At 39.6% G+C, this 12072-nt stretch overlaps 2 protein-coding genes across 8 annotated transcripts in view; one reads left to right on the top strand and one right to left on the bottom strand.

Moving 5' to 3' along the window:
* The window catches only part of EPHA5 (EPH receptor A5), a 289060-nt gene that overhangs the window by 83794 nt on the left and 193194 nt on the right, over positions 1–12072 (bottom strand). The gene's annotated exons all lie outside the window — the stretch shown is intronic.
* LOC149309386 (uncharacterized) lies at positions 10190–11605 on the top strand. Its single transcript, XM_089532338.1, has 3 exons — positions 10190–10667; positions 10780–10890; positions 10981–11605. The coding sequence occupies exons 1-3, from the start codon at positions 10374–10376 to the stop codon at positions 11521–11523; spliced, it is 948 nt and encodes a 315-aa protein (XP_089388464.1). The 5' UTR covers positions 10190–10373; the 3' UTR covers positions 11524–11605.

Genomic DNA, 12072 nt, shown 5'->3' with positions numbered 1-12072 from the left:
CCCTGCACCAGGTGTCCCTGCAACTCTGGTCTAGATCTAACCCAATGCGTCTACATAAATATTTGGTCAAAGTATTCAGACTAGACCTCTTTCAGCATGGAGGGTGGGACTAGCCCCCAAATCTGCAATCATATTTGAGGGCTTTGGTCTGCCAGTCCAGATATATGGGGAAATTTTACAATATGAACTTATATAAGAACTGGGCTTGCCTGTGTCCACCCATAACCATTCTTCCCTTCTTTCAAAGCTGAAAAGAAAATGTTAAAAGTCCACATATTAATAAAGCATAATTTTCTTTGATTTTTGAAGTTTGGAATCTGTTCAGATTGTGGCTATTGGAAACAACCAGCACAATAACCATACTTTTATGAGAGAGCAGTTGAATTCAAATCCCAAGAATACTTCTCTATGTACATGACCTCCGACTATGTCTCAAGCAAGGACTGAGTGCCACCACCAGCTTTCTGGCGAGCAGAAATAAAAAGAATTACCATTTTCTTTGTACCAAAACTAGTTGAAATAGGGTTTTTTCTTAGGATAAAAAGTGGTCATTTCTGTTTATTTTGCTACAAGATCACAAAGGGGGGGTATAGTGGAAGCAAAGACTCAAATCTTCAATGCAATCAGTAAATTTCACTTAGTTTGATTTTCCTACCTTTGATTTTGTTCCTATGTATGGAGAGCATGCCAAAATCTGGGAAACCAGCCGATGTGGCCATTACTGATGATGGGACATGACAGTAGTGATAATTATATATATATATATATATATATATATATATATATAGGATTACCACTACTAATGGCCACACACACACGCATATATATATATATATACACACACACATATACACACACACATATATATATATACACATACTGATCTTGTCACATATTGACTGTAACTCCACAAAAGCACATATTAATATGCTCTAAATGCTCTACCTTTACTCATCAAAATAACAGATATAGATTGCATGTTAAGGCCCAAGATATTAAGGACTTCAAAAATACCCAGTACAAGATGAGTGCAGAGAATGCTAAGGAATAATTTTTTACAACCATGAAGGGTGCCATTCTTTTCTTTTTTCCCCTGTATCAGGCATTTAGCTGCCTTTCAGTATCCATTTTTTTCCTGTACTACAACTAAAATGATTGATACCCATAATACCTTTTGAGGGCTACATCTTTTTCCAGGGCATTGCAATCCAGAAAACAGGAAGCCCATTGATGTATCTGGTCTGGCAGATTGCTTAAGTAATTAATACCTTCTTAGTTTCATCACCAAGACCAAGAAACTAAGCCCCTGAGGACCTGTGCCACTTCTCAGAAGCCAGGGAAGTCCTAGGCATATATTTGTCTCGATTAGCAACCAAGGAAAACCTGGGCAGTTAAGCCATTTTTTTCCGTTAAAATACAACAAAATGTGAAATCTACTAAAGAGTGGTACTTTATTGGCAGACTGAAATGCACAAAATATATCATGCAAGCTTTCAAAGCTGCACTGGCTGCTTTATCAGACAAAAGGTGTTTAAAAATCATGCAGGATAAGAAAAGACAGTAATGCTTCGTAAGGTAGAAGGCATAGGAAAAGAGGAAGACAACATTATAGAAGCATAGACTTAATCTATAAGGTGACTTGGTGGTCTCTCACTCATAGGGCTATCATATAACTAAGTCGACTTGATGGCAGTTAATCAGAACAACTGCATTGTTTTGGGTGTCATATTAGTTTTTCTGAACATCAGCTTCCCAGGTAAATCTCTTCTGGAACTGAGGTAATGTTCCAAAGCAGTTTATTATGTATGGTTTGACTTAAAAATAAAAAATCAACAGGGAATGTGTGACCCCCCCCCCCCCCAAAGTAGTTCTTCCATAATATAACATTCTTGGTGATGCATCGAGGGTTAACATTTTGGGTATTACCCACCAACAGTAGTCTGCTGTGCAGTCTTTTAAATCTGTGAATTTGGCATTTTCACAGACCTGAGGACTAAATCTGATTTTAAACCCTTTGGAGGAGACCAGTGAAAAGAACAGGATGTGTTTGTCACTAGCTATATAACCCTGACAGATTTCAACAGGCTTACTCTCGTTTGGATTGGAAGTGGATTCAGTTGTGAATCAACTATAAAAATCTCTAACATGTTCATTGTGAGCAATGCAGAATATTATGTTCAACGGGGAGGGCTGAAGGAAGAGATAAGAGAAATTGGTAACTGTACACCCAAACTGCTTCAAAAATGCTGCAATTGTATCCTTTTAGAATGTTCTTCAAAAGAAGTGTTAGAGTATAACTGCAAGATAAGGACCAATTAAGTATGTTCAATCGATCTTTGTGGTTCTGGCATGAAACTGTACCTACTTTGTGGCCTCTATACATCTAAATTACAAAACTCTGGACTGAAGAAAGAAGGTTTGCATCTTTTAGCTTTCTTTGTCAAATAAAATGTAATGCAATCTCTGCAGTCAGGCAAAAGTCTGCAATCGTTCTATTTTAAAAGCTTGAAATGAGATACTATGCAATATGATCACAGGAAAAAGAACTGCCATAAAACCTGCATTTTAAAGGTCATTGGTTCTACAAGGACAATATCTCCTGAATAAAGAGAACTGTGTTCGCTGCACTAGTGAATACCCTTTATTTATTTATTTGATTTACACTTTACCTTTCCACAGCTAACTAAGGTGGCTTATGAAAGGTTAAAATTATAACAAATTAAAATGAAAACATTAAAAGAAGAATGCTAAACACCATTTAAAAGAATAATATAAAGGCAGTCATAGGAATTAAATACCGAATAACATAAAAGCAATGTACAGAGGATTTCAGATCTGAGGAAATAAAGAAGTCCTTCCCACGTGCTAAAAGGATGTGGAAGAAGTACCAGGACAAATGTGCATGGTAGTGGGGAGCATTCTGCAACCAGGAGCCACTCAACACATCACAGATTATGTTAGAGCAACCTCTGCAGCTTCTGCGGATAATCTTGATGTACAGCACAGTGGGCATTAATGATGGGGCCATGCACCAATTTTATCCCTTTGCACTTACTGGGAGCTTCACAAACTTCACAAAGATCCCATCTGCTAAACAGAACAGGAAATTGCTGGTTGTCTACTTCTGGCTTTGAAAAATTATATTTTTAAATAGTGTGAAGTGCAGCTGCTCCCTGGGACCTATTGAAAAAAACTTCTACATTTCTACCATATGTATTTTTGAAGGTGGTAGGACTGAGAGAAGCACCTCCTCCAAAGATATTAAGTGTTTGGGCAGGCTTACATGAGATGGTCATCCAGATACCCAAGACTGATCTGTATAACTTTATAAGTTATAATCTATAAATTATATTTGAATTGTACCAAAAAATGGACCACCAGTCAATAGTATGCCCCCTGTAACCATGAACCTGATTACAATCTCCTCATCTACAACTGGTGAGGTGTCTTTTTTTTTTTCCAACCAGAAGCTAAATTCCAATTATGGAAAAGATGTGGGGTTAGAAGTGGATGTGGCCAAAGTGAAGTGGATTTGGCTGAAAGTGAAACAGAATAAGTCCAAAAATTAGGTGGCGGAGGGAATTTAGTTTTTACCCATTTCACTGACTATTTACTATTTAGTCAGAATGAGGCTGCAGCAACTGTATGTGTGTCTCTTTGGAATACAAGTTTTGAGTCAGAAACAATTTTTTTCCTTGTCATATTTTAAAATTTATATGTTCCCATTCCCAATAGCATAGTGTATAATGGGAGAAAAACAGAATGCTCCCGTCATTACAGCGTGATTGCACAAAAATTTTCACACAATGTCATGCTCATCCAGTACTTCACCTGGAATAACCTGGAACTGTCCTGTAACTTCTTATTAATAGGGAAACCCCGTGAATGGTTTGCCAGTAGTGCTTAATTCTCGCTATTGTGAATGTACAGAAGCTAATAATGATGCATTCATGCTATCAGGGAGCACTATTGGGGAGCTTTTCCCAGACTGCACTTTGGCACAGGCAAATCGCTCTCGTTGCTAGGATTGTTTCTGGAGTAGATTTCTGTCTTCTTTGAGGTATAGGGCACTGTTTAATGTGAACTGGATATATACCATGTTGTTAAATACAGAAATTTTATTTTGTTCTGTTTGGAACGGAACCATATTTTTCAGACATGCACAGTCGTGTGATAATGAGATATGCACAAAACATCCAATGACGATATACTAATGATAGGGGAACACAATTGGCTTTTGTACAGTATGCGGAATGTGACTATGTTTTTGTTTCATTTTTATTTTGTTGTTATACCATGATTGTGTGACTGTGCAGAACTATAGATTGTTATAGCACCATGCTTCTGTTATCTTCCAATAGGACAACTGTTGTGGAATTGGCCCTAGTATGATGCTCTCCTAGGTCTTCTCCCAAAACCCGCCCACTGAAATGTGTGCATGTGCCTTCCAGTCACCTATCAACTTACATTGACCCTATGAATTTCATAGGGTTTTCTTAAGTAAGGAATCCTCAGAGATGGTTCTGTTAGTTCCTTTCTCTGAAATATAACCTACAGCACCTTGTATCCATTGATGGTCTCCCATTCAAGTAGTAATCAGTTCTAACGCTGCTTAGCGTCTAAGATTAGGTGGGACCTGGTGTCTTTGGGGCACTTAAGCCAAAGTTACATTTATGTATTTATTTATTCACTCATTTCATTTATATGCCCCCTGTATCCCAAAAGGGACCCAAAGCACCATATATATAAAATAGTTCAAAACTTTTACAATTTTTTAAAAAAGCAATTACAGTGGTACCCCGGGATACGAATTGACCGCGTTACGAAATTTCCGGGTTACGAAAAAGTTAGATTTAAAAAAACTGTTCCGGGTTACGAAAGATTTTTCGGGTTACGAAATTAATTTCGGCGCGAAATTTAAATCGGAAGCGCGGCTAGCGGCTTTCCAGCGCCTTTTCGGGTTGCGAAATGTATCGGGTTACGAACGGCGCCGCGGAACGAATTAATTTCGTAACCCGAGGTAGCACTGTAAAATTATCTTTCTAAAATAAACCTTAAGTAAAAAGTTACATAAAACATACAAAAGCTAAAAACATAGAGAATATATCCCATATTAAACCTCCCTGACATCAATTATATATTTAAAAGCAACTTTAATAAAAATGCCTTTGCCTGCCTGTGAAAGGAAAGCAGATAGGTAGCCATCCTAGCCTCTTGTGATGGTAGCAGGATCAAGAGAAAGCCTTCCCCTGTAGATTTTAGGATCTTTGTAGGTTTGTATGAGGAGATGTGTTTTTGTTTTTTGGATTGTCTGGACCTAGCTGTATAGGGCTTTATAGGTCATGGCCAGCACTTTGAATTGTGCCCAGAAATAAATTACAGTCAGCCCTTCTTATACACGGATTTTTTATACACAGATTCAAGCATCTATGGTTTGAAAATGTTCAAAAAAAGTATAAATTTCAAATATCAAACCTTGATTTTCCATTTTTTATAAGGGACACCATTTTGCTATGTCATTATATTTAATGGGACCTGAGCATCCACGGATTTTGATATCCCAGGGGATCTTGGAACCAAACCCCAGTGTATAACAAGGGTCCACTGTAGTCAGAAATATTTTGAGGAAAATATTTCTTTTAAAAAAGCGTACCCTGCTCCTGAGGAATGAAACCAGTAGATAGGTATATCATTCTGTCTCACATTGGAGACTCATTCTGAAAGAGATAGCAAGTAGGCAGATTCTCTGAAAAATTGACCATGTTCCTTCCTCAAAATCAGTCCTTATGGAAGAGATGTCCAGGGAGAACTCCTGTGCTGGCCCACTCTCTGTCTCATTCTGAGAGTTACAAGTGATCAGAGTGAAACAGAGGATGAGTGGCATTTCCACAGCACTTGTGATGGCACTGCTTTATTCCAGTGAGGTGGCAGAGAGCCCTCCTTATGGTATGTGTTTGTGTGTGCATAATTTATGTGCCTTTCTACGCTACCACCTGAGTCAGGAGATTCATCCCAAGCAGGGTATATACAATAGTATAGTACAAGCATAAAGACCCCAAACATGCCTACACAATATGCAACTGTCCAGCAGCCTCTGTGTATGTTTTAGTGTAATGTGGGACAGCATAGACTCCAATAAACATCTAGTGAACTGTATTTTGGATAGGCAACTGGCCCGGACTCTGAGATTCTCTGGAGAAGCCCTTCCCTCCATCCCAACAGCATTACAAACATGGTTAGTGGGGACATGAGAGAGGGCCTTCTTGGTGGCTGCCCCTAAACTCTGGAACTCCCTGCCCAGGGAGATCAGAATGGCTCCCTCCTTGATGGACTTCTGCCGGCAGGTGAAGACAGAGGCCTCACAACAGCCTCCTTTAAGTAGGATGGAATTCTGCCTTGTTGTAGGGAGGCATTGATTACCTCCTTTACCCACTCAGCCAGTCCCCCTCTGGCCTGTTTAATAAGCCAAGAAGAACAAGGGTCCAAAACACATGTGGTGGCTTTTACCTCTCCAAGGATCCTGTCCACATCATCAAGCAGCACAAGTTGAAAAGTATCCATTAACACTGGACCGACAGGAGCCAAGATTACATCCACTGGCACTGTATCAACTGTAGCATCCAAGTCGGATCGGATCTGAGAGACTTTAATGATGATATATAAGGGCCTGAACAGACAGGCCAAATTAAAGCTGCTTCGGGTTACTTTGGAGGTATGCTGTTCAAATGGCACACACATCCTAAGAGGCCAGAAGCTGCGCCAAAACTGTGCTCCAGTCCTTATGTTAGTGGAAATCAATTGTTTCACCTTATGCAAGGAAACATACTTTTTAGTAGTACAAAGATATCACTGGATGCTAGCCTAGCAAACAACCCTTTTTTCAAAACAACAAAAGCCATACACATATACATGATGTAGCACAAGATGAAGAAAGGTTCTAGCTTGAACATGTTGTGCTAGATAGTTTGGTTTTTAGCTTGTTTGTGTGTCTGCCCTTACTTATTACAAGGTGATTACAAAATTGAGGAACATTAAAGAGCACAATTCCACACCTGCTTTCTGAAATGGTAAAGTCCATTGTATCATATAATGTCATAGCCTACTAACAGACCTTATTTGGTTTACCAAACCTGAGCTAAAAAAGTATAAATATCTTGTCATATGGGTATCCTGAAGGTTTTATTTTTTGAGGGATGGCAGCAAAGCCATAGTATGATGTGATGATAGGTCAATCACATAACTGCTGCTACGATACACCGGTGTTTTCCTTTTTTGAGTGCACATAGTTTGTTGGTTAGCATCACACAAATTCCATAGTGTTAAGTCTAGAAATATATCAGAATAGCAGGAAAGCTTGGGAATTTGACTGACTAATACAGAAAAGTGATACACAAGCATGATCATAAACTCCATTTTTTAACTTGAAACATTTTGTGTGTATTTTAAAGTAGCGGAGAGCAGCAGACAACACTTCTACTGTTTCAGTTACAGTGGGCCCTCTCCTTACGTGGGGGATCCATTCCGGATACCCCCATCTAAGGGAAAATTCGCCTATGCTTGAGCCCCATACAAAATAATGGGGTCCGTGCATGTGGCAGAGTGGCGCATGGTGGAGCGGCCGCTCTGCTCAGCCACGGAAATCCACTGGGTTCCCTTGAGTAAATCAGACTCTCTTGTCCTTAGAAGACAACAAAGGCAAACCGCTGCTAAAAAATCTTGCTGGAGAAATATTTATGATAGGGTCACCATAGGCCAAAGTTGACTTGAAGGCACATAACAAATCTAGAGACCAGTTAAATGTGAAAAAGACAGGAACAGGGAGAAGAATTTCTAGCCTTTCTCTTTGGATTCCCCTCCTTTGGGTATTTACTATGTGTGTGGTTTTCCCATTACCAAAGCAATCCATACAATGATATTAAGGTAATCAGGCTTTCAGTCAGAGAGGGCTCAATAGAACTAATGGCCCTAACACAACAGAAATGAAGCCCTTCTTCTCCATTGACGGTCACAGAACTCACATGTAACTCCCCCACCCCTGATATCAGATATTTTATGTGTAACAAGATAAAACCAGGGTTGAGAATCCTGCATCTGCTTCTGAACATAGAGTTCCTCCCTGATTGAAAAACACTAGTTCTTGAAGAGAAAAAGTAGTTTAATTTCTGAATATCTGATTTCAATAGAATAATTGCTCTTCAATTGGTTTAGTTCCATTGAAATGAATATACTTAGCTATGTTTACAGTCTGTAGTTAAGTAAGATGTAAGAAAACACATCTTCCTACACACTCTGTTAGAGAACTCAAAATTGGTATTTTCAAGATAATCAGTACCTATATGTATACAAGTATACCATATATACTCATGTATAAGTTGAATATTTTTACAAAAAAAAAATTGACCCCCAAAACCTGGGTTGATTTATGGATGGATTAATATGGTAACTTCCCCAGCCCAGCTATCTCCTGAAGGACAAGACAAAGCAAAGCAAAAACCAAAAACAGCATAGCAATATTAGTGGCCTAGTGTGAACAATATTCCTCACTTCTCAGGTATTTTAGCACTGGGGGATGGGATCTATTCTAGAACTTGTTGGTAAAACTTCACTCAACTTTGACTGTTGTCCTGGATGTGTGTGGTCTCTTGCCTGCATATGTGCTAGCATGGCATGTTCATTTTCTCCCCAAGAAGCTAAATGCACCAGGATCAATAGGGAAGCTTTAGAAAGGAATCGATTGCACTCAAAGAAATCTCTTTTTGGAAAAAAAGTAGAAACAAAAACCCCTCTATTTATTCACTAATAAAACAAATTTGCTGTAACAATTATATCTTAAATGAAAGGTAAGGTGAGAATTTTGCTGCTACCGATTTAGATTGTGTGCTCAGTGGCTTGGCTTTAATATTAGAATTCATCAGAGTGATTGATTGGTGTATCGCGGAAAGAGGCAGTGTTGGCACCGAAGGAAATTTCCCACACACTTAAAAGCTGGCTCATGTAGGTGGTTTGAATTTAACAGCAGCACAGCAAAAGGATGCACTGGGGAGTTATTGAAGGCAGATTCTGAGAACCATTTTGGATCTGATACTAAGCAAGGGAAAGAGGAAACACTACCAAATCTCAGTTCCTGTTCCCTGTTTCTCCATCCTGTCTCAAAGGGAACTTTCACAGTCTTCCCAAGTGCCAGACACAGCCAGTTAATCTGGTATAGCACCTCCTCTTGGCTACAGACACGGTCAAATTTCTAGGATACCAAAGGAAGAGGTTTCCCAGCTTTCCAGACCAGACCTGACCATATAACAGGTAACAGGAAAATGGTGCTCCAACTCGAGATGTTCACACACATACACCCCATATGCTTTCTAAAAGGTATCTTTACTTAGTTTCAATGGGTTAGATGAAGAACAGTTCTTTAAAGGAAAGACAGAGGAATATTCAAAGAGGTATCACAGCTTCCCAGGAGATAAGAAAGTGTTTTTGTGAGCCACTAAGAAGGTTAGCAAGATGTTCCTGGGGTACAACTGGAGATTTAAAAAACACTTACATTTTCCCCCCTAACAGTTGAGAACACATCATGATAGAATCAGAAAATGAAAGAAAGGGGCAAATACTGGAGAGCACACAGTGGAATTCACAGGGGGAAAGGAAGATATGTCTCCAAGTGTTCAGTGGATGGTTGTTTCTATATTTATTTATTTTTATTTTGGAAAAAGCCAAACATGTTTAGGCCTAAGCACATATTTCAATGCCTTCTTCAGGGACAACATAAAAACACAGGAACAAATGTAAAATGTAAAATTAAAAATCAAAAGGACAACACATAATTATATACGGATACCTACATAAAAAAGAATAATGCATAACGAGGCTCAAGGCTGTGATATTTAAAAATTCTTATTTTAGCAGATAATAAGGGAAGGGGGGGAGAGAAGGATGGCAATAGAGGTCAAATTTTGGGTTATAGAAAAATAAATAATGATGAGAAATTTCAATAAAAAATCAAAGCAGAGTAGATTTAAAATTAAAATCTTTGGCCGGTTACAAACCGGCACTTGGGACGTCCACAGGACGTCCCATTTTTAAAAAGGGGCGTCTCTTCTAGACGCCCCTGGGAGTAGTAAAGGGTGGCACCTCTCGTCAAACTCATAAGCCCCGCCCACTGACAGGTGCCCCGCCCCGGAAGTCCCGCCTTAACAGGAAGTCCCGCCTTAACCGGATATCCGGCCTCCTGCCGGAAGTCCCGCCCTCCCCGGATATCCGGCCTTCTGCCGGAAGTCCTGCCCTCCCCGGATATCCGGCCACGCCCCCCGCTTGTGGCCCCACCCCAGCATGAAACCCCGCCTGTAGGTGGAGCGTCTGAAGGGACTCATGTGACCATGATGATTCAAAAGGGCCAATCAGAAGACGGTTTTAGCAACGCTACAGGAAGCCTTTGGGCAAGCCCAGACATGTTCAGAGAAGACAACATGGAGGCCCCCACTACTTCTGCAAACTCTACAGAGCAAGAAACAGGGGATGTGAAGCCAAAAAGCAGAAAGCGTTATCCTAGCAATAGTTCAGATGATGGGCTTTCTACCTATGCTGACCTGGCTAGCGAAGAAGCTGATGAGATTTGCAAAGCATGGAACCGCCTGGTGGATGCCGTTTCAGCAGAACCAGCTGTAATGCAGGTAAAAAAGTGGGTTTTTTTTATTTTTAAAGGGTTTTGACTAGCCTTACAAAGTCGGCTCCCCACCTCTCCTCTAAAAAAACAAAAAAAAGACTATTTTCTTTATATTTTAGCAACCTCAGGCCAGTAGCAGTTCTGCAGAGAAGTGTGCTGAAGCATGTGGAGGCAACACATTACCTATAGCTCTGTGGAGGTTTGCAAGCATTGGCTGGAATGATATTCCAGTAAGTCATCTTTTAGAAGGGGATTTTGGTATTAAGTGTGTGTGTTTTAAAAATGCATTTTAAAGGTAATCTATCTTTTTTCTTTTTTAGGATTTCGTCGAGATGTCTACAGCTCAACCTAGCCCTGTGGTCATGGCTAAAATTCTTGGACTAGATGTTCCAAAAGAACCATTAAATTTTTCTCCCAGAGAATTGAAAGTTCTCATGCGGTCAACAATCAGAGCTGTGTGTTATGGAATCATCACCCATTGTTTGCAGCAATATCGCTATGAATCCTGTGTTGGCTGTGTAATCTCTGCCCCTGCTCAAAATTCCCATGACTGTCTGTTGTGGTCAAAACGTTATCTGTGTAGAAAACTGAGCTGGTTATGTGGGCAAATAGATTTTAAAAACGTGTTACACGTATATATTCTTGTAGCTTACAGTTTCAATGGCCTATTGATAACAAATGAGACTGTAGACCAAATCTTGCAACTTGTAACTAAAGTAGAGAGATCTGAAAATTCACTGAAGGAATTAAATAACATTTTGAAACCCAGGGATAAGCCTATTTTGGAGCATGTGTTAAAAGTGATTAAAAATAGATCTTATAAAACATTTCTAACAACTATTAACAGACCATCTGATCCATAAAGACTGACTAGAAGTTTGTTTGAAAACTGTTGGCTGCTTTGATATTTTTTTAAAAATGTTTGTTAAAAGGTTATAAAATAAAAAAGAGTTTATTTTAAAAAGGTGTTTGTGATTTTCTTTTCAAAAAAGTGACTACTCTAGAGCTGGCTCATAATGAGTATTTACAATGGGGGGGGGGGGGGTATCAGTATTCATGCACCACTCAATCTCCCTAGAAAACATGAGGCTTTGGTGGTGTGGGGGATACAAAATGGAGGGGTGGAGGGTGGAGATGGCTCTTTAAATTAAACAATGAAGAGGGGGTGGGGGGAAGCCTTCTTACAGAAACCCTCCAAACTTCCTGACCCTCCTTAGCCTAAAAACAGAAATAAAGCAAAGGAGAGATTCTTACAATTAAGCTGTACAGCTACCTCTCCAACCCCCCCCCCCACTTCAAACAAAAAGCAGAAATCAGGGTGGCTCTTAAATAATGTAGAGGGTTGAAAATCATTTTTTGCAACCCCCCAAGGCCCCCTCCCAATGTCTCCTAAACACAGAAACAAAAAGCAT

This window comes from Sceloporus occidentalis, unplaced genomic scaffold (assembly GCF_023333645.1).
Source record: "Sceloporus occidentalis isolate IW3139 unplaced genomic scaffold, rSceOcc1.0.p SCAF_7, whole genome shotgun sequence".
Classification (NCBI taxonomy): Eukaryota; Metazoa; Chordata; class Lepidosauria; order Squamata; family Phrynosomatidae; genus Sceloporus; species Sceloporus occidentalis.
This window is presented reverse-complemented; position numbering and strand designations above follow the sequence as displayed.

Bases quoted from the DNA above. Each gene is read 5' to 3' on its own strand.
- LOC149309386 (XM_089532338.1), top strand. From the start codon at position 10,374: ATGATGATTCAAAAGGGCCAATCAGAAGACGGTTTTAGCAACGCTACA. The intron at 10,668-10,779 runs GTAAAAAAGTGG...TTTATATTTTAG, and splicing joins CAGAACCAGCTGTAATGCAG to CAACCTCAGGCCAGTAGCAG. The intron at 10,891-10,980 runs GTAAGTCATCTT...TTTCTTTTTTAG, and splicing joins TTGGCTGGAATGATATTCCA to GATTTCGTCGAGATGTCTAC.